Source organism: Podarcis bocagei, assembly GCF_964188305.1.
Source record: "Podarcis bocagei genome assembly, chromosome: 5".
Lineage (NCBI taxonomy): Eukaryota > Metazoa > Chordata > Lepidosauria > Squamata > Lacertidae > Podarcis > Podarcis bocagei.
Genome location: NC_138129.1, coordinates 33,968,368 through 33,990,772, shown reverse-complemented (window position 1 = coordinate 33,990,772; position 22,405 = coordinate 33,968,368). Strand labels below are relative to the sequence as shown.

The following is a 22,405-nucleotide window of genomic DNA, read 5'->3' as shown; positions in this document are numbered from 1 at the left end:
CTGATCGCCAAAGAATTGATGCTTTTGAATTATGGTGTCGGAAGAGACTCTTGAGAGTCCCATGGACTGCAAGAAGATCAAACCTCTCCATTCTTAAGGAAATCAGCCCTGAGTGCTCACTGGAAGGACAGATCGTGAAGCTGAGGCTCCAATACTTTGGCCACCTCATGAGAAGAGAAGACTCCCTGGAAAAGACCCTGATGTTGGGAAAGATGGAGGGCACAAGAAGGGGACGACAGAGGATGAGATGGTTGGACAGTGTTCTCAAAGCTACCAGCATGAGTTTGACCAAACTGCGGGAGGCAGTGGAAGACAGGAGTGCCTGGCGTGCTCTGGTCCATGGGGTCATGAAGAATCGGCCACAACTAAACGACTAAACAACAACAACAAAATGTCTTGAATATATATAGTGGGGGTGCTTTAATTTGCTTATGTTGTAAGCCTATTTTTGTTCATGTACTCCGGGCAGCATCTTTAGCTGACCTGCACACCACAAGAAAAGCATAAGTACATTGGTGCATCTCCATCTGTGTGAGGAGTGCAATGAGTCATTAAATTCACCCCTTTTGGAAGATAACTATTTCTCATGTACTTTAGAGGACTGAGATTAAAAAGCATATGTATACAGTGTTATGTGCCCAGGACAGACTGAAAAAGAAATCTTAATAAAGTATGGCCCGCCCCCTACAAATTACAATTACAGTTTTGCACCCCACACTATCCTTTAATCATTACATAATCAAGCCCTGTTCAATAGCAGAGATCATGCCCTTAAACTCTTTATGGCAGATTAAAAAATGCCAGTAACTTGGATGTGTAAGATGTCAACATGTTTTAAAGAGAATTTCATTATTGGGCAATTTATATTACAGCATGCTTCTATGTAATTTGATAATATTCAATGGCACTAAGATAAGTAAGTATACACTGATTGTAATCTAATGGCATAATCCTACACATGTTTATTCAGAAGGAACTCCGATTGAGTTCAGTGAGTTTCAGGTAAGGAGCTATATGATGTCAGTCTTGGTTATGCAAGTTAAAACTCTACTTAAGAACATTACAAAGCAGCCTTCAATTGTATGCTGCACGTATTTGTTTCATAAAATATTATATATCACTTGGTTGTGAAAACCCCAGAAAGAATAAAACAATAAAATTATCAGTAAAAACAATTACATTCAAAAATAATTAAAAACAATGACTTCACTGCCTCTGCTGCAAAACCTAATGCACCATTGGCCTGAACCCTTTTCACTTTGAATAATTTTAACCAAGTATTTATCAAAACTTTAATAAAATATTAACCACCACCACCCCAAAAAAACCCCAGGTATTTAGCATGTAATTAAGGGTTGTATCCAACTGTGTTCTACTCAGTGGGCCTACTTTGAGTAGGAATAGCAATGGCTTCAATGCTAGGTTTCATTTTATTTTGCCTATAGAATCTGCATAGCTCCTTAAACCAGATGCCTATCACATGCCTGTACTCTTTTAAGTGGGCATTAGTCAGCTGCAGCTTTTGCCAGGAGGAAGGAGAAGGGATTTAGAGTGACCTACATTCTGCCCATAGTGACCTAGTTATTGTATTGTGTGTGAGGCAAGCACATACAGAAGCTTCCAGGTGTCACATAAATGCCAGTCAAATTCCTGTGAACAGCTTTGAACTGTGTGACAGGATATAATCCTGGGATTCCCAGCAGGAGTCAAAAGTCCTCAACAGAAAAAGGTAAACACTACAAGGTGCATTTGGGGTTCAGTTCTTAAGCCAATTAACCAGTCCAGTTTTTTTGCAGTGGAATTGCTTCAGAGTTTGTTGTTTGAAGATTGTGCCTGTGAAGATGATTCCAAGTGAACTGGGAGAACAGGCCTAAGACATTTGCAACATTTTGGGAGGATTTAGTCCTGATCCTCCTGATTCCACTTAAAGTGTGTCAGAAGAGACAGAGGCACAGTGTCATCGCCTTCCCTTCCAGGGCACTTCTTTGATTTGGATCACACAAAAAATATGAGTTCTGAATCTTGAGAGAGATTTGGGAAGCATTATAATTCAGCATGTTAATGATTACCATGTACATAAAAGATATACAGATGTGATTTTTAAATATGAAATGGTACTAGCGGGCTGTAAGAAATATGCATATTTCCACATTAATATTGTGAAATTTATTTCCTCCCCACACACAACTCCATACTTTGTTACCAAGGTATTTGCTTACTTAGCATGGGTAGTATTTAAAGTACAGTGGTACCTCGGGCTACATACACTTCAGGTTACATACGCTTCAGGTTATAGACTCCACTAACCCAGAAATATTACCTCAGGTTAAGAACTTTGCTTCAGGATGAGAACAGAAATCGGGCTCTGGCGGCGCGGCAGCAGCAGGAGGCCCCATTAGCTAAAGTGGTGCTTCAGGTTAAGAACAGTTTCAGGTTAAGTATGGACCTCCGGAACGAATTAAGTACTTAACCCGAGATACCACTGTATATTCTCTGGTATATAAGATTTGACATTTTATAGCTCTCTACATTCACTTATCTTGGTCCAATAAAAAGTAATCCTGTTCACCTAGGGCAGGGCTAGGGAACCAGATGTTCTTGCACTCTCAACATCAGCCCCAGCCAGTGTGGCCAACAGGAATTGTAATCCAACAGCATCTAGAGACTAAAAGATCACAGTTCCCCCGGCCCTGGCATATGGATGTTGGATAGTCAGTTTTGACTATCAGAAGTATGAAGCCACCTGTTTTCTGTAAAGGACCTTGGTTTTAACAATTGCATTCGACCTGATCATTTTACTGTTGCGATATCTGACAGCATGGTAAGCTAGAAATATATTACGTAAATAGATGTGCATGGGATGCCTCCACCTTTGCGTTCTGATAGGTCTCAAGCGCCTTCACAAAGCTGTATAAACAAGCAGAAAGTAACGCAACCTCGCCGCCTCTCCAGTGTGGGCAACTGCCCCTGGTGAACTTCTGCCTGTCAGCAGCGTAGGAGAAAAAAAGGTGTCAGCACTTCCCAGACTGGTCTGCACCCAGTCACACAAGCAACCCAAGTCTGGACACGCTTCCTCAGGAGAAGCAAGGTCTGACTGAGAGTGGTGACTGATATCAGGCTCAGTCCTCGGGGATTTATTACCCCGACCGTCGGTTTCCCGTTTTGCAGCGGGGCTTCCTTCCCACATCACTGCTGCTGCTGCTGCCTGCTTAGGGCTGCAGCACAAGAATAGTAATAGTAATAGTAATGGCAGGGGCGCCGACTTATAAAAAATATTGGGGGGGCCCATACCGGGGTCCTGCCGCTGGTTCGCTCGGGTAGCCGGGAGAACGCAGTTCGAGGTGGCGGTGTTGGGGAGAGACCCTCGCTCAGGGCGCCACTAGACTTGGCGGCCGGCGGCCTATCTGGGGGGTTTTGGAGCGTATTTCGGCGGAGCGATTGGGGAGGAGGGGGCTTGTTGCCGGATTCTTCAGCTGGGCCGGAGATCCGCTGCTGGGGGGTCCCTGGGCCGAGTTGTGAGCACGGCCTGCTGAAGGGAGATCCAGCCGATTGCGCGATGGGGACGGCCGGGGCTCTCCGGCTAGGGCGCGCGGCTGGCTGGCTGGCGAGGGAGCAGGTGGGGAGGAGGCGGGGGTCCTCACTCTCTTAGGAAATGCACCCGCGCGCCCGATTGCCACGAAGTCCGAAGGGTGCGTGTGTGGAATTAAAAAGCAAAAACGAGATACGGGCAGGGCAGGCAAAGAGTTTTCTGCAAGAGGATGGAGGGCAGGTTGAAGAGAAAATCACTCAGGATGAGACAGTCAAATCAGCCATGATAAAATGGGCTCAGGATATTGGGTATAACATCATGTTTGAGGACTGGGAAAGGTTATGGACCACCGGAATGAAATTCACGGCATGTAATGCCTTGAAGGAAAATATTATGAAAATGATTTATAGGTGGTACATGACCCCAGTCAAGCTTGCAAAAATATATCACCTGTCTGATAATAAATGTTGGAAATGTAAGGAGGCTGAAGGGACATTTTTTCACCTCTGGTGGACTTGTCCAAAAGTGAAGACCTTGTGGGAAATGATCTATAATGAGTTAAAAAAGGTATTTAAGTATACCTTTCCCAAGAAACCAGAGGCCTTCCTCTTGGGCATTGTTGGCCAGAAAGTGTTAAAGAAGGATAGAACTTTCTTTATGTATGCAACTACAGCAGCAAGAATACTTATCGCAAAATATTGGAAGACACAAGATTTGCCCACACTGGAAGAGTGGCAGACGCAATTGATGGACTACATGGAACTGGCTGAAATGACTGGCAGAATCCGAGATTTGGGAGAAGAAACAACGGAAGAGGACTGGAAAAAATTTAAGGACTATTTACAAAAACAATATAAGTTGTATGAATGTTAAAAATTTACACGATTCGGAAACTATAGCTTCAGCAATTAGATTTGGGAAACAGGAAATTATATTTTAAGTAAGAAAAGGTCAAAATCTAAGGTAATACTATGTTTAATTTAAGATATAAGTAACTGATGAAAAGTATGTTAAATTTAGAGGTATAGTATTTGAAAAGTACAAAATAAGGTACGAAACAAGGTAATAATTTGCTGATATCTTTATTATAAAGAATGCAGGGTAAGGGAGATGCGAGGAAGTCCAGTTAGTTATATAAAAAATGTGTTGAATGGTTGGTTTTCTTTTCTTCTTTTTCTTTTCTTCTTTTTCTTGTTCTTTTACTTTTTTCTTCAGTGTATGTTTCTAACTTTGTATTTGAAAACTTAATAAAATATAGGTGGTACATGACCCCAGTCAAGCTGGCAAAAATTTATCATTTGCCCGATAACAAATGTTGGAAATGTAAAGAGACTGAAGGTACTTTCTATCACCTTTGGTGGACATGCCCGAAGATTAAGGCTTTCTGGGAAATGATCTATAATGAAATGAAAAAGGTACTTAAATGTACTTTCCCTAAAAAACCAGAGGCCTTTCTCTTGGGCATTGTCGGCCAATTGGTGTCAAAGAAGGATAGAACTTTTTTTATGTATGCTACGACAGCAGCAAGAATACTCATCGCAAAGTATTGGAAGACACAAGATCTACCCACTCTGGAAGAATGGCAGATGAAAGTGATGGACTATATGACATTGGCCGAGATGACAGGCAGAATCCGCGACCAACGAAAAGAGACGGTGGAAGAAGAATGGCGAAAATTTAAAAGTTATCTTAAGGACTATCATAAACTTAATGAATGTTAAAGTGTTGTGGTTCCTAGAAACAAAGGGATACAGTGATATAAGATCAGAATATAGAGAGGATTAGGATGACAGAGGTTGAAAGTAACAATTGGGAGTTGCTACAAAATTTTGGACATTGGGATGCAGAAAGGGGGGGTATGGGGAAGTCCTAGAAAAGAGGTTTATGAAAATATGTTATGAAACTATACGTGTATGTTTGTCTTTTTAAGTGTTTGTTTGTTTTTAAAAAAAAATTCTGTAAAACCAATAAAAATTTTATTAAAAAAAAAATGAAAACTTAATAAAATATTTATATATATATAAAAGAGAGAAAATCCTTTCGCTTTTCTGGGGCGCAGGGAAGTCTCAAAGCCGGAGGTTGGGGAAGGGACCCCCTTTGCTCTGCCCTCTTCTCCCGTCTTAGATTCGCATGGGGGTCCCCGCCCGAGCTTGCCTGGCCACCGGGCCACACAAGGGCCGCGCTCTACGCGGCACACCTTGCTAGCCGCGCAGCTGTCCTCCGCGGCCCCTCTGGGCGCCCGCTGCGCTGCCAATGACAAGCGGGCGACGTCGCGGGCGGGGAAGGCGTCGCTTTCTTTCCCGATCCTGCATCCTCCCAGTCTTCCAGCCCTTTTTTGGGTTGGAAGCTCGTCTCGTTCGCCCTTCTCCTTTCTTCACCCTGCGCGCAATTTTCCTCCCTCGTCTCCCTCCTCATTTCTCCTTCCTTCCTTCCTTCCTTCCTTCCTGACTGACTGACGGGCTTGGGCTCGGGCTCAGGCTCGGGCTCGGGCTCCGGGTCGGGCTCGGGCTTTGGCTCGGGCTCGGGCAGCCACAGCGTCGGCGGTGTTGGCGATCGGCGGAGCGGGGGGATGGCCCTCCCGGGGGAGCCGGCGCTGCTCAATGGGGTTGCCAAGGAGACAGGCCGGCCGCCCCCCTCCCCCGGCCCGGCGCCCCCCGCCGCGCCGGTGCCCGTTATCGAGCTGGTGCGCGCCGGGCGCCCTATAAAAGCCGCGGACGCGCCCACCGCCGCCCGAGATTATTGGGGGGGCTGAGCCCCCCCAAACGAATTTTTGAGGGGGCTCGGGCCCCCTCAAGCCCCATGGAGTCGGCGCCTATGAAATGGTAATAGTAATAGTAATAGTAATTTATTATTTATACCCCGCCCATCTCTGGGCGGCTTCCAACCAAATATTAAAATACAGTAATACATCAAACATTAAAAGCTTCCCTAAACAGACCCAGACCAGACCCGAGTCGGCTCCCGGTCTTCTTGCAAACACAACCCCGCGCATATCCAGGCAAAAGCGACTGCTGAACCACCGCCACGCCCCCCCTGAACTCCTCCGCCGCCGCTTTGGAGGAGCCGCAACCGGAAAGAGGAAGGTCTGGTGCTGAGGCTGCCCGGAAGACCCCTTGCGCCGCTGCAGAGAGAGACAGGTAACCCCGCGTCCCCAGCAGCCCCCTGCCCGCCTCTCGAGAGTGGAATGGGAAGGGGACGCCCATTTCTTCCGTCTTGCTACCGAGTCTCTCCTTACCCCTGGAGCTCCTGGCAAGGCCCTGGGAGGGTTCCCCTTTTCCCCGTCGCGGTAGGGGCTCTCCCCTCTGCCCCCGAAGCCTACACTCCGCGTCTGGACGCTGAATGCGTCTCTGCATGCAAACGTGCAGGGTTGATTCCCGTCCCTCTTCCTGCATAGACAAAAAGCAAACTGCATCGACGGCGGATTTGGTAACCCCCGAGCTCAGTCAGGGGGAGTGAACGCAACCCCTTTTTCCTCCCTCGATATCGTCCTGAAGAACTCCTTCCTCTGAAGCGAGCATTTGCAAGAGGAAGAAAGTCGCCACTAGTTAGGGAGACAGACGATAAAAAGGAGTGGGCATCTGCACCTTGGACAGGTGTGTAGAAGATGCGAGCTGCACCAGCACCATAGTCCATATACCTGCAGAAATTCCCTCTTCTAACTATTGGAGGTGCAAGAGCTCCGGTCTCTCTCTCTCTCTTTTTTGCACCTGGTGGATAAGTGTTGCTAATCCCGATTACAGCTTTTTATTTTAACATATAATGCATGCAAATGCTTGTGTTCGTTGAGCTATGGCCAAGGATAGAATAATGACCTGGAACAATTAGATTTTGGATTCTGTGCTGGAAAGCTGCATTCTGAATTCACCATAAATTTATGCCAGTGCAGACTTCAAAACCAATATATCTGCAGTCGCATTGATTTCTAACCACCTACATGCTTGGGATTGGACTGAGCCTGGAGAGTCTAAAAGTATAGTACAGTAAGCAACAAATAGAGTGTATCTGTTGTGAATGTTTTCTGTCAGGGTGCAGTCAGTCCATCAAACCATCTTTTTGAAAATTATTTTTGAAAGCTGCCTTTCCAAATTTCCAGCTGCACCTAAGTAGGTATTCCTCCCATTCTGAGGAGTCTGCTTGGCTTCCTGTGACCTAGATGCCATTGTGCTAATAACCCCAATCTGTCTTCCTGCTCTTTACCTCCTCTGCTGTTTACTGCAATATGCAGATATTGATAAAGTGAATAGAAGATTTACTCCCTCATAACACTAGGGCATGGGGACATCCAAGCTAGTTGGGGTGAGGGAACCTGATCTTCCTTCTGTTGGTTCCTTCTTTCCTAACTATTTGCTAGCATGTAAATAACTTCCTTTTAGGATTTACTACTTTCCTCCTCCTTCAGCCAGGCTTTCTTTTTTAATTTTTTTAAAAAAATATTAATCAGTACAAACACCAAGCTAGAAAGACACGTACAACAAAACCCATAAAAACAATAATAACACAAATTTAGATACAGTAATATCCCTATGCCTACTCCTTGTTTATCACCACTCTCTCCCCCCTCTATTTCCCACTGTTATCCGCCTTGTCACTTAGATATTTGTTCCAAATTTCTTTGTATTTATCTATTCTTATTTTGCGTCGACAAGCAGTTCTTTTGTATGTAGCTAATCTGTCCATATTATCAATCCATATGCTCAGTGGAATCTTTTTGCGACTCTTCCAATTCATCAAAACAAGTTTTTTTTTTTGCTTCTAATATAGCGCTATGTAACCACTTTTTTTTGGCCCCTTGAGATCTTCCAAATTTCTGGAAAATAATTTATTGAAAATAATTAATTGAATTAAATTCAGTTCCCCTAAATAACAATTTCAGGCTTTCTTTCTATTTTGCCACAGTGTTGGGGCCTGTTTTGTTTAACATCGTGTCTCCATAGTGAGCTTGTGCTTAGGATGGATTTGTTTCCCAAGAGTTAATAATAAAACTTAATTTTTTTTTATTCTTTAAACTAGCAGCCTTACCAGACTATTTCTGTACACTACTGCAATATATACCAAACCCGGACTTCTTTTCTTCCCCCATTATTGTAGATCTGAATTCTCCCCACATTTCTTCCTTTACGTGTGAAATAAATATCCAACATGCCTCATCGGACTATTCATCTTTTTCGGAAGGGTCTCCGGCTACATGACAACCCCACTTTGCTAGCTGCACTGAAGTCTTCCGAAATCGTATATCCAGTTTACCTATTGGATAGAAATTTTTTGACATCTGCAACTAGAATGGGAACTAAACGTTGGCATTTTCTCCTGCAGACTCTGGAAGATCTCCAGACAAACTTAAAGAAATTGAACTCTTGCTTATGGATTATTCAAGGGGAGTATGAGGCTGTATTGCGGGAACATGTTCAAAAGTGGAATATTACCCAAGTGACTTTCGATGACGAGATTGAACCATATTACAAGGAAATGGAGAAGACTATCCAAGTTATGGGGAAAGAAATGGGATTTGAAGTATTTTCTTTGGTGGGGCACACTTTGTATGACGTCAGACGGTACGGAGCTGACCAAGGGGAAGAAAGCTTATCTCCTGGGGGGCCATTGGTGGTTTTACAGTATAACAAATGTGCAAACCTAGCTTGCGTTCTGCAAGCATAGATATGTTCCTGTTGATGATGCAGATCTTCACTCCTTTCTGCTGCAGAACTGGCCAGTACAGTGGTGCCCCGCAAGATGAATGCCTCGCAAGACGGAAAACTCGCTAGATGAAAGAGTTTTCCGTTTTGGAGGTGCTTCGCAAAACGAATTTCCTATGGGCTTGCTTCGCAAGACGACAATGTCTTGCAAGTTCCTGCTGGTTTTTTTTCTCTTTCCCCCCCTTTTTCTAAGCCGCTAAGCCGCTTATCAGCCGATCCGATCAGCGCTAATAGTGCTAAATCCGCTAATCTGTCAATGGGCTTGCTTCGCAAGACGAAAAAACCGCTAGACGAAGAGAATCACAGAACGGATTCTTTTCGTCTTGCGAGGCACCACTATTATGAGCGCAGACATTAAAATGAAGAGTTTAGGCTGCAGTGCTAAACACATTAGGGAATAAACATCACTGAACAAAGTTTTACAGAAAATTTAGTTCCTCTACTGTCACCCAAGTTCCTTCCTTTTGCAGGCGGTTTCTGTTCATAGTGTAATCATCTTGTGTTATACAGGATTGTGGAACTAAACGGAGGAACACCACCATTGACATACAAAAGGTTTCTTCAAATACTAACAGTGCTTGGAGATCCCGAGATGCCTGTGCAAGACATTACGGCTGAGAATTCACAGTAAGGAATAGTTGTACCACTAGAACATAAAAATTTTCCTCTAGCAATAGCTGGCTCACTGTAAAATGATTTTATTTATTTAAGAACATTTATATACCACCTATTCAAGCTAAAGTGGTTTACAAAAGACAATCTAAAATAATTTTGCAATAAGTATTTTTTGCAAAGCAAAAAAAGTTTGATCCATGTGACTTATCAAAAGATTAATGTGATCCTTGTTTTCATAATGTCCAAATTGAGAGTCAAATTACTTTTGGTTTTGTTACATAATTATCTTCTGGGATATTGTGGTAGTGCTTTAGTAAACTCTCCACTTGTGATGATCACATTTGAAAACCAGTGTTGGGACTCCCAACAGGGTTTATGAACGTATCAGAATTTGAAAAATTTGCCTTGCGGTGAAATACTTGAATTTGAAATCTATCCATACAATGGATTTGATTATGACTTGATATATTGGGATCTCAAACGGCCAGACAGTCTCAGTATACTGGCATGTTTTGAAAGATTCTTTTTGGTAAGCATAACTTAGCACAATACCAGCTGTCGATCTCATGAATACAGAGATGTACTAAAGTATGAACTGAGGCTATGAATTGATGATCATTTTACAACTTACAGTGGCGCCCCGCAAGACGAATGCCTCGCAAGACAGAAAACTCACTAGACGAAAGAGTTTTCCGTTTTGGAGGTGCTTCGCAAAACGAATCTCCTATGGGCTTGCTCCGCAAGACGACAATGTCTTGCGAGTTCCTGCTGTTTTTTTTCTCTCCCCCCCCTTTTTCTAAGCCGCTTATCAGCTGATCCGATCAGCAGATAAGCCGCTAATAGCGCTAAGCCGCTTATCAGCTGATCCGATCAGCAGATAAGCCGCTAAAAGCCTCTAAAAGCCGCTAATAGCGCTAATCCGCTAATCCTTCAATGGGCTTGCTTCGCAAGACGAAAAGAACCGCTAGACGAAGAGAATGACAGAACGGATTCTTTTCGTCTTGCGAGGCACCACTGTATTTTAATTACCAAGGCTTTCCACATGGACCCATGGCAAATGTACTTTAATTATTTACAGCACAATAATAATTTTTAAAAATCCTTCTCTCATCCCCACTAGGGTTGTGGGTGTGGAAATCCTGTTAGCCCATCTCAGGACACTAATTTGCATGACCACTGCAGTGTTTCCTAGAAACATAGCATGATATGTTGGGCCTGATTGTGCAAAGATAGGAAGGCAAGGGAGGCAGCTATTCCAGTCTATTATGTTTCTTCCTTTTCTGTTGGCTTTAGGACATGGGTGGTTTCCAGTGGTGGTAACAAGCAACACTTTCTGCTGCATTCACTTGTTCTGTGATAAAACAAGCTGATTGTGTTTGTTTGCCTCATTATGATATAACATTTGGTTTTCAAAATAAGTCTCTTTATTTCCTTCTTAGAAAACTCAGTCCTCTCCCTGAAGTGGGTCTGGCTGAGTGTTATAGGGTGCCTCTCCCTGAGGACCTTGGGTTTTCCAAAGAGTACAAGTCATCTTGGAGAGGAGGGGAAACTAATGGGCTCCAACGACTTGAAGAGCACCTGAAAAACCAGGTCAGTCTTAATTCAAGGTGTATCTGTCCTTTCTCATGTTGTTTGTGAGAGGATAATCAGCAGTCTTTCTGATCACCTTTGCAAGAACAATCTAAATGCAAGCCACTTACCATCTCCTAAAGAATTCATATCTGAAGTCATCTAGAAAGTCCCACAGCTTTTTGTTTCCTTTTAAAAAATTGCCTTCCAATATTTATCTTTATTCTGCATATCATGGGTCACCAGTGCGGCACCCATGGGTGCAATAGTGCTCTTGGGGTCTCTAATGAATACCACTCTGACCACTATATTATGCTGGCTCAGGTTTGTCACAGTACACAAAGCGCAACAGATTGAATGATAATAACTCTGAAAATTTTACTGGTTATTACCTATCATAAAGGTCTAGCCCAGTATGTGCAACATATTTGGTTCATATGTACAGTGTATAACCTATGAGGCTAATTCCAATATTAATACATTTCTTCTTTTCTAGTATACGTGCTGCCGAAGCGAGCACATTTCTTCTTTTCTTATCTTTTCTTGCAAGTTCCTGTATAACACAATCCTTAGGTGAAAATAGAAAGGTATCGAGAACAACACAGCTGATGTAGACTGCTGGCACAAGTACTGAGAATCATTCATGTACAATTACTTATGTACCTGTTATACACATTGACAATCTACTATCAGCTGAGGAAGCCCTTTGCGTAGCAAGGTACTGAACTTGTTTTGGCTCAGGTTTGTCAGCACATAACTATAGTGTGGAGCAAGGATAGCCAACTAAGTGCCTTCCAGGTGTTGCGGACAACAAATCCCATCAGCTCCACCTAGTGTGATCATTGGTCAAGGATGATGGGAGTTGTAGTTCACAGCATGTGGATGGCACCACTTTCACTACTACTAGTGTGGAGGCTGTGTTCTTAGCATGGAGCATAGGCATGCTATAGATTTACTTGTTTTTAAACTATTTCTAGCCCTTTCCATTGAATTTTATCAAAGGTGGCTTACATAAAGGGTTTCATACAAAGGTAAACTAAAGAGGAATAAGGTTTGCTTATAGAACCCACTGCCTCATTGTAGCACAGCTGTCATTCCATAGCAGCTGTGCTTCTTCTGCTTTGTGTTTCTCTTTTTAGGGTTGGGTAGCAAAGTTTGCTAAGCCAAGAACAATCCCAAATTCTCTGCTTCCAAGTACTACAGGCTTGAGTCCCTATTTCAGCTTGGGCTGTTTATCAGTTCGAATGTTTTTTCACAGGCTGTCAAAACTTTATGCTCAGGTAAGTTTGCAGTATGCAGCTTATCTACATGTTAAGCAAGGAAATGTGACAAATTTCCATTCCCAGAAAAAGCATGTTATTTTTCCTACAGCAGCTAGGCATGATTTATTTCTTTAACATATTGGATGGATTTTCCCCTAAATTGATTTTTGAATTTTGAATTTATTGTTATTCATGCTCTTATACTGTATTTTATGCTGTTTTTTGTTGTATCACAATTAAGTGTTTTAAATTTATTGTTAGCTGCCCTGAGCCCAGTTTTCTGAACAGGGAAGGGCAGGGTATAAATAAAAAAATATTATTATTTCTACCCCATCTTTTAGTGCAGGCCCACATATTAAATGTTAAAACCAAAACATTTGCACAAACATGATAAAATCACCAGCAAAGTAAAAAAAGAAAAGAAAGAAAGGTATATAGGGGCCAGGCCATCAATAATATCAAGAAAAGTCTTTAAGGATTGCTTAATGACTGTCTACAAGAGACGGGGCCAAGTGGAGTTTTCAGGGGAGGGAATTCCACGGATGTGGGGCCACCACTGAAAAGGTCCATGACCCTAGTACCCGGCAACCCATTCAACTTTAGTGACAGGTCTGAGAGGAGGCCAATCTTAGGACCTGAGCAGTTTCGTATAGGCATAGTAGGAGTTCTTCAGATAACCTGGTCGCAAACTGTTCAGAGCTTTAATGGTCAGTCCTAGCACTTCAAATTAAGCCAAGAAACAAATGGTTCACCAGTGCAACTGATGCAAAACTGTTCTGTGACATGCTCAAACTGCCTATTGCACATAAGCATGCTGGAGGCTGAATTTTGCACCTGTTGAAATCTCCAGATTGTCTTTACATGCAGCCCTACATAGAGAGCATTACAGTACTCTAGGCTGGATGTAACCACTGGTCCAGTCCACATATAACACTAATGCAAACCATGGGTTAGCACAAATGATGAAATGTAAGAGTTCCGGGAGTGAATATCATGGCAACTGCATCGTTCCTCCAGTCCGGCTGCGCTAACCAGGGTTAGGTCATGGTTTGGTTTGGTGCGATTTCCAAACCCAAGCTTGTGGTTTCTTTTCCCAAGACAAACCGTGAGGAGTAAATCAAGAACAAACCTTGGTTACAGCTTGTGATTTGACTGAGCAAGAGTAACCATGTGTTCAGGTGTAAAACTGCAGTGGTGCCCCGCAAGACGAATGCCTCGCAAGACGGAAAACCCGCTAGACGAAAGGGTTTTCCGTTTTGGAGGTGCTTCGCAAAACGAATTTCCTATGGGCTTGCTTCGCAAGACGAAAATGTATTGCGAGTTCCTGCGGGGTTTTTTTCCTTCCCCCCTTTTTCCCCAGCCGCTAAGCCGCTTATCAGCTGATCCTAAGCCGCTTAACAGCTGATCCGCTAAGCCGCTTATCAGCTGATCCGCTAAGCCGCTAAACCGCTTATCAGCTGATCCGCTAAGCCCGCTAAGCCGCTAATAGTGCTAAGCCCCTAATGGGTTGCTTCGCAAGACGAAAAAACCGCAAGACGAAGAGACTCGTGGAACGGATTCTTTTCGTCTTGCGAGGCACCACTGTAAGTCAAACCAAGGCTTAGCCGTGGGCAGCCCAGCAGTAGGAGAATTGGGAGAGGAGCACAGCAGCTGCAATCTTTGGTCCAGGAAGCTGCATGCTTGCTCATTGCCCGTGGTGAAGCTTGAGTCATGTATATGTAATTGAGGCTAGGTCTTCTTTCTGCAGCTAGGGTTGCAGTTGGTGAACCAGTCTTTGCTGGTAAAAGGCACTCCTAGAAAGGCACCTCCCTAGTTAACAGAGTCCAAGAGTATCTCCCAGTTCCATGCCTGAATTTGTAAGCGAGTGCAGTGAAACCCATCTGAAACCTTTTGTAAATCTCCATCTAGATCAGTGGTCTTACCAAGAAATGCCTTGATTGGATTATCTAGATTAAGATGATGTAATATACTGTATGTACAATTGTGTATACTGATTTTTTTTAAAGCACAAGGTGTAATTTGTTATATCTGCCCAATTCATAAGGTTTTAAAATACTTATAGTTTGCTTTATAAAGTGTTAGGATTCCATTTTAAGCACGTCAAGGTAATAGGATCCAATAATAGGCTTGGAAATAAATTGAAATATTTAATTTCATCTCTGAGTCTCTTCCATGAGGCATCTCAGTGCGATTTACAATACAATAAAAACATAAAACAATTGCATATATAAAACATTGGAAGAACAAAATAGCTTGTGAAAGGTTCTGGCTTGCTGCTTTCAGTGCTGAAACCCCATTAAATGTTACAAATTGTTGAGCTAAATCATGCTTCCCATTTTTTCATGTTCCATTATCAATATTACAGTCAAAGAACCATTCCCTGCCACCAGTATCTCTTCAAGGACAACTACTGTGGAGGGAATTCTTTTATACGGTAGCATCAGCAACACCCAACTTTACAAAAATGGTTGGGAATCCCATCTGTCTTCAGATAGAATGGTACCAAGATGCAGAGAAACTCCACAAATGGAAAACGGTATGTTGATTCTTTGGACTGTTTTAGTACTCTGAGGCCATTGTTTCCAGTATTTTGCTGATGCTGGAATTATATAAATGTTATGGTTTAAGATGCTTTACCTCTGCTATGTTTTTCCGCTCTAGGACTTTTGGGGGAAAGGCAGACTACAAATACGGGAAATAAATCAATAATGGTGCATTTATCATCACATCCATTCGGTCCTTAGTCTCTGTAAGAAGAGAGAATGTCAACTATTGTGAGAGTTACAAGGTGGGAGTGCAGCACATCTGAGCAGATCAAGAAAATTGAAATTGTTCTATTTCTTAGGCACAGACTGGATTTCCCTGGATTGATGCCATTATGACTCAGCTCCATCAGGAAGGCTGGGTCCATCATCTTGCTCGCCACGCAGTGGCCTGTTTCCTCACACGTGGAGACCTATGGATCAGTTGGGAAGAAGGAATGGAGGTTTGCAGTACTTATTTTGTCTTCTGCCCTGATTGGCATAGTCCTGTAAAATGCAGACTTTCTAGGGAATCTGAAAGCAACCTCAGTGTTTAATGTTAGCATTCCCCTTGGCAAACGGAGGGTGGGGGGTGGGGGGACTTCATTGCAAACATAATTTTGATCTGAGTGAACAGCAAGTATCCTTTGGAATGAAAAAGGGTTAAGGCTGTAATCGTATGCTCACTCTCTTGTGAGGAACTCAGCAGAATATACTTATAGGATTGCACTGTTAAGTAAATCAGTGTAAAAATTACATATAGTTCTAAGGTGGCAAATCTATACCAGTTCAGAATATGAGTGATGGCTTACATGATTGAATAGTTAATAATAATTCCTCACATTGATGTCACAGGGAAAGGTTCTAACTTAAACTTGTCCCATATATCTAGTCTTTTATGTGCATGGTTGTTGGGGGTTTTTTTGGGGGGGGGAGGGGGCTTTCACAGGGACATTAAATCCCATGATTCCACTGCCAGCATAGACATAATTCCTGAGGCATGCTGGGAAGCCGTAGCTCTTGCTGCTGGCAGCTTTGAAACAAATCAAAAAGACAATGGGGGGAAATGGAAAGGAAGTCCATTCAGTAGCTCCTCACTTCCTAGGATTCCCCTGAAACATCTTGCCCAGTCACACTACCACCCAGGTTTGCAAAATCCGCCCCCCCCCCCTTAAATTTGAGGAGAGCCAGCAATTTCATGTGGGTTCAATTCAGCCCAACTTTGCAGTGCCTCTTATTTTAATGGTATGACTCTCCTCAACTACAGGTGTTTGAAGAATTGCTTCTGGATGCAGATTACAGCGTGAATGCAGGGAACTGGATGTGGCTGTCAGCCAGCGCTTTCTTCCACCAGTACTCCCGCATTTTCTGTCCTGTTCGCTTTGGCAAGCGCACAGATCCCGAAGGACAATACATCCGGTGAGTACGCATGGTTGATACATCAGGGTCTATCATGCTTTAAACCGTAAGAGCAGTGCTGTTGGATAAGAACAGTGGTTCATCTTGTCCACATCCCACAGTAGCCAATCAGATGCCTTTCAAGATGTCCACAAGAAGGTAAGCAGGAAGGGTGGAATAATTCGGAGAGTATGTATTAAGAGGCCAAACTCCCCTGATCCGCACCTCATAAATGAAGGGCTGGACTGAGCAAGTTCTCTCTGCGAATCTGCATTCTCCCAATGATATTTTACAAGGTGGCCTAAGCAGGCAACTTGCAAATTCTGTAAATTAAATAGGCATTGTGTTAAATTTGCATTACTTCCATTTGTCTGTCCTGAATCTGAAAAGTTCCTCTTCTCCTGGGCCTTTGGCTAATTAAACAATCTATAATCTTTTAAATTGAGGGAATAGTGTTATGTTTGTTATTATGTTATGTATTTTTGTGGTTTTTTTACTGTAAACTAACCTGTGATCTTCAGATGGAGGGCAGCATTAATAATAATAATAATAATAATAATAATAATAATAATAATAATAATAATAAGGTGGTTCTGCTCATTTCTCCTGGCTCATGTCCAGAAAGTGATGTTGGGGGATGAGTGTTCAGACCCCTGGGCTCTCACTTGTGGGATGCCTCAGGGTTCTGTCCTCTCCCCCATGCTTTTCAACATTTATATGCAGCCGCTGGGAGAGATCATCAGGGGGTTTGGGCTGGGTGTTCATCAATATGCAGATGACACCCAGCTCTACCTCTCTTTTAAATCAGAAGCAGTGAAGGCAGTGAATGTGCTGTATGAGTGCCTGGAGGCGGTTGGAGGATGGATGGCGGCTAACAGATTGAGGTTGAATCCTGACAAGACAGAGGTACGGTTTTGGGGGGACAGGAGGCAGGCAGGTGTGGAGGACTCCCTGTTCCTGAATGGGATAACTGTGCCCCTGAAGGACCAGGTGCGCAGCCTGGGAGTCATTTTGGAGGCGCAGGTTAATTCTGTGTCCAGGGCGGCTGTCTACCAGCTCCATCTGGTACGCCGGCTGAGACCCTACCTGCTTGCAGACTGTCTCACCAGAGTGGTGCATGCTCTAGTTATCTCCCGCTTGGAATACTGCAATGCGCTCTATGTGGGGCTACCTTTGAAGGTGTCCCGGAAACTACAACTAATCCAGAATGCAGCAGCTAGACTGGTGATTGGGTGTGGCCGTCGGGACCACATAACACCAGTCCTGAGAGATCTGCAATGGCTCCCAGTACATTTCCAAGCACAAATCAAAGTGTTGATGCTGACCTTTTAAACCCTAAATGGCCTCAGTCCTGTATACCTGAAGGAGCGTTTCCACCCCCATCGTTCAGCCCAGACACTGAGATCCAACACCGAGGGCCTTCTGGCGGTTCCCTCATTGCAAGAAGTGAGGTTACAGAGAACCAGACAGAGGGCCTTCTTGGTAGCGGTGCCTGCCCTGTAGAACGCCCTCCCACCAGATGTCAAGGAAATTAGCAGCTATCCTATTTTTAAAAGACATCTGAAGGCAGCCATGTTTAGGGAAGTTTTTAATATTTAATGCTGTATTGTTTTTAACACTTGATTGGGAGCCGCCCAGAGTTTAATAATAATAATAATAATAATAATAATAATAATAATATAGAACAAGGTGTGTGCTAATTATATTTTTCAGAAAATACCTCCCAGTGCTGAAGAATTTCCCCTCCCAGTACATTTATGAACCTTGGGTAGCACCAGAAGAGACACAGATAGAGGCAGGCTGCATTATAGGTAATACTCAAAACAAAATAAATTTTCACTATGTACCCAGCAGAGTAGGGCCCTGCTTTCCCTGATTTTACCATATTTCCCCCTCCCTCTCAGTACCTAAGCTTCCTATCCTTCTGTCTGCCCCCTCCAGTCAGGGCAGGCTCTCAGAAGGTATTCCCCATCACCATACTGTGTTGCACTGCCTCACTTCCAATGACCCCATTGCTGGGGCAGATGACCAGATTCCCAGCTTTGGAATTGACATGTTCCTCTATTCCCTGGGCTGCAATGAGAGTCCACCTTTCTGTTTCCCAAGTACCATTACCACTGCACCCAGCTCACCTTAGCAGCTCTGAAGTTTCTGCTTCCCTGGTGTCAAATCCTGTCCTCCTCATTCAGGGACTTAGCAAGGAAGGGCCCTTCTTCCCTCCCTCCCATGACTGCCTTTATCTGCCCATTATGCTTATTTGGTCTAACTATTAAGCCAGTGTGTTTGCCTGCAGCTGGAGATGGAATCCCATTTTGGTATTCAGTCAGGAATTTGAAAAGGTTCTACCAAGATCTGATACAATTAATTCGAAGAGTTACTGTTAGTAATTCTGTTTCCTTTCTGTCATTGTTTCCTATGTTTTCCATTAGGTAAAGATTATCCCTTTCCTATTGTAAACCACAAAGAAGTCAGTGATCACAATCTACAGCTGATGAAACAGGTTAGAGAAGAACAGTATAAAACGGCTCAGCTCACAAGAGGTGCGTCCGCAGGCTGGCACTGAGCTCTTCCAACTTGACAGGGATTGTGGGTTTCTCTTGATTCTGATATCTAACCATAGTACAGTGGTACCTCGGGTTACAGACGCTTCAGGTTATAGACTTTGCTAACCCAGAAATAGTACCTCGGGTTAAGAACTTTGCTTCAGGATGAGAACAGAAATTGTGCGGCGGTGGCAGCGGGAGGCCCCATTAGCTAAAGTGGTGCTTCAGGTTAAGAACAGTTTCAGGTTAAGAACGGACCTCCAGAATGAATTAAGTTCTTAACCCGAAGTACCACTGTAAAAGCCTGGTAGCGTCTCTACAATTAAAAGTAACAATGTTGTAGATCTCTCTTTATAATCTGCATCTAGGTAATTCAAATTCTTTATTAAGAAAGGTTCCATTCTGCCTTTAAAACATATGTGCAAATTGTGCATAGTTTTGCTGCTCTTCGTGGGAAGTGAACTCAGTCCCTTCAGAGATTTCTCCAGGCATTGTTTATGCACTTTCAAGACTATTTTCGGAGCCTCAGAAAAAATTAAGACTAATCCAATTATGTCTGCCCCTAGTGGAACGGGCACCTTTGGTGGAATGTACTGTCTCCCCAAAAATCTGCTCCAGAGGGCTGGGGGGCAGCAGGGGTAAGGAAAATCCTATTGTGTGAGCAGAAATCCATTTGCTCAGTGTTAGATGTCACCCTTAGCCTTTTGTTTTTATCACTGCCCAGACAGTTTATAATCTGCATTATATATGGATAACACAGGAGGTTAGAGATTGATAATGAGGAGTGATGCTAAGGAAAGGAATGCCAAATGGCAGAGGCTGTATAGAGATTCAGGAAAGGCTTTGCTAAAAAAGTATGAAAATGTATAATGGATTTCTTTTCACAAGATTCTAAGGGGGGGGGAACATTCTTAGAAATTTTCTCTTGGGAAAAATAAGTCATTACATGTCTTTTACTTCCTAAACTTGTCATTGTTTGGTATTTTGCTGTGTGCTTTAAAAAAAATTATAACATGTTTTGGAAAGTACAAGGAACTAATTACTCCAGGAGGCATAGTTAATATTGTTTATGTATCTTTAAAGATATTAAAGCCAGGATTCTAAAATTTTCACAACTGGTTCTACGTGCCCAGTGAGACTTTCTCACAATATGTTAAACCACTTTTGAAATGGAGGGAACTTTCAAAACTAGATGCTAGTGGTGGTGGAAAGAGGAGAGAGAAGAAGGGGGGGGGGACAGTGAGGGAGAAATAAAAAATCCCTCCTGGCAAACTCAAGTCCTTGAGTGTGCCTGAAGTAGCTTTTGGTATCCAGCCTAAGTATTTTATTTGCAATTACATTTCAAGTGCTCCCTTAATTTAGTCAGGCGCTATTGGATTTGACCGAGGGGATATTTCCGTTGAGACATAAAAAGAGTATTCCATCTCTTCACCAGTGAAACTCAGCCTTCGAGTTTTAGTTAGTGTACATATTCTGAGCAGTTTTGCAGTAATATGGTATTCACCTCCTTTCTAGATGATGTGGATGATCCAATGGAAATGCAGCTAAAGCGTGGACGTTCTGAAGAGACCTCACAAAAGAAAAAACTTGCCAGAAGCAGTGAACAAGGACAAACTGATTGACTGACAGCCCAATACTGTTTAGGTTTTCTCAGGAGTAAGTCCCACTTTATTCATTGGGACACACTTCCAAGCACTTATTAAGCAGGCAACTTGAGAGACTTCTCAAAATCAGAAAGAAGTGATGAGGTGGTTAATTTGTGCTATTTATATTATGTAAATAATTTGGTCCTTTGTCTGTTCCTGAATTTTCTCCTCCAGAACCACCCCCACCCTGAACAGCTAATTTTGAAATAATTCATAGAATAACTTGCTATGCAGATGGTTAATAAATCATTTCTAGGAAAAAGGTTCAGTGTTTGAGTTCTGATTAGTTTACATAGATCCTTTGACAGGATTCCATTCTGATCAGTGGTCAGTCAAATGTTTGCTTTGAGAAAAGATGATAGTATTTTTAATAAATTATTTTCACACCACTGTGTTAACAGCTGAAGACGAAAGCTGGCCACAAAATATGAAACCAATGGAATTGTTTTCTAGTGGATTTACAATTCGGACAATATATTTATTTTAGAAAAGTGTTTCTATAACCACCATATCAGTAGTTATAGAAATGCTTTTATACAACATTAAAACATAAAGCACCTTTTAAAAACTACAAGTAATCATTAAAGTGACTGGCTAATCAAGAAACAGTTGCTAATTAATTGCGGCAAGAAGGAAGGAAACCTAAAAATACACAAGCAACACCAATTCATCTGTGGTGCTTGGGAGAAAGATTCTGCATATTAAGGAGATGTTTAAAAACAAAGAAGCAGAAAACTAGATCTTGAGGGATGAATTATGCACAGCTTGAAGAAGCTGAAAAGCAATACTACAAAGCAGATGTCAGCTGATTTTCAGCCGTGCCGTTTCTGATCTACCATAAGCCTCTTGCACTCAATTACCAGTCCGTTCACCCTGCACACCTTTGAGTCTAGTCTTCTTGGACCTCCAAGTTAGTGCCTCCCAATCTCACCACTCATCCCTTTTGTGTTCCACTCACTATTTTATAGCAAAGAGGGAGGTCAGCCCTTCAGCATAAGGGGAAATGCGGGGTTCTCTAGAGTTGTCTGTGACAATAACCTCCCTTTAATAGGTGACCAGTTGTCGACTGAATTGGGAGAGGGAAGGATGTGTTGGTTCTAATCCACCAATTACTTCATTTCATCACCAATCCATCTAGAACACTTGCAACTACTCATGTAGAGACGAAAAGTATGGACAATGGCATTAATGGAAAAACTCACTAAGCATGAAAGTCATGTACGGCAAACAGGATTCAGATGATTTTATAGATATATGCTACTGTTTCATAACCTTTTCCACTAAGATGGTATCCCCCACATTCACATGAGCATTTTTGGTACTGTATTTAGCTGAAAATGTGGTTCAGTTCCTACTCTGGAGATCAGGGGAAGGAGGGGGGGATCTTGGTATTCCACTTACCTATTCATACCATTGCAATGCCTTTATTCTGATGTCAGTTTGAAGCCTAATAAAGATATGTTTCAATGAAAAAACAGAGGATGAAATATAACCATGCACTACTTTTAAGAGCTGTTGATTTTAGTTGGAGAGTTGTGCTTAACTTCCTTCATTGCAACACAAAAGCACCTAACATGGCTGCATTTCCATGTCGCAATAAGCTGAGGTGCCTGGTTTATCTGGTTTGC

At 42.8% G+C, this 22,405-nt stretch overlaps 1 protein-coding gene across 6 annotated transcripts; it reads left to right on the top strand.

Annotated features, from left to right (window-relative positions):
* The first annotated feature begins 1,600 nt into the window (after positions 1-1,600).
* LOC308587268 (cryptochrome-1-like) lies at positions 1,601-21,040 on the top strand. Of its 6 annotated transcripts, none has more exons than XM_081194733.1 (11): positions 1,601-1,729; positions 8,618-9,081; positions 9,733-9,849; positions 11,277-11,427; positions 12,546-12,686; positions 15,034-15,204; positions 15,514-15,654; positions 16,458-16,609; positions 18,302-18,399; positions 19,018-19,128; positions 20,647-21,040. In XM_081194733.1, the coding sequence occupies exons 2-11, from the start codon at positions 8,669-8,671 to the stop codon at positions 20,751-20,753; spliced, it is 1,602 nt and encodes a 533-aa protein (XP_081050859.1). In that variant the 5' UTR covers positions 1,601-1,729; positions 8,618-8,668; the 3' UTR covers positions 20,754-21,040. The 6 variants fall into 6 exon arrangements, with proteins under 6 accessions (XP_081050859.1, XP_081050861.1, XP_081050862.1 ...); XM_081194731.1 differs by lacking the exon at positions 1,601-1,729 and adding an exon at positions 6,558-6,666; XM_081194732.1 differs by lacking the exon at positions 1,601-1,729 and adding an exon at positions 6,689-7,122.
* The last annotated feature ends 1,365 nt before the right edge of the window (positions 21,041-22,405 follow it).

Coding starts and splice junctions, on each gene's coding strand:
- LOC308587268 (XM_081194733.1), top strand. CDS start 8,669: ATGCCTCATCGGACTATTCATCTTTTTCGGAAGGGTCTCCGGCTACAT. Junction 11,428..12,545: donor AAGAGCACCTGAAAAACCAG/GTCAGTCTTAAT, acceptor TTCTCTTTTTAG/GGTTGGGTAGCAAAGTTTGC. Junction 12,687..15,033: donor TGTCAAAACTTTATGCTCAG/GTAAGTTTGCAG, acceptor TCAATATTACAG/TCAAAGAACCATTCCCTGCC.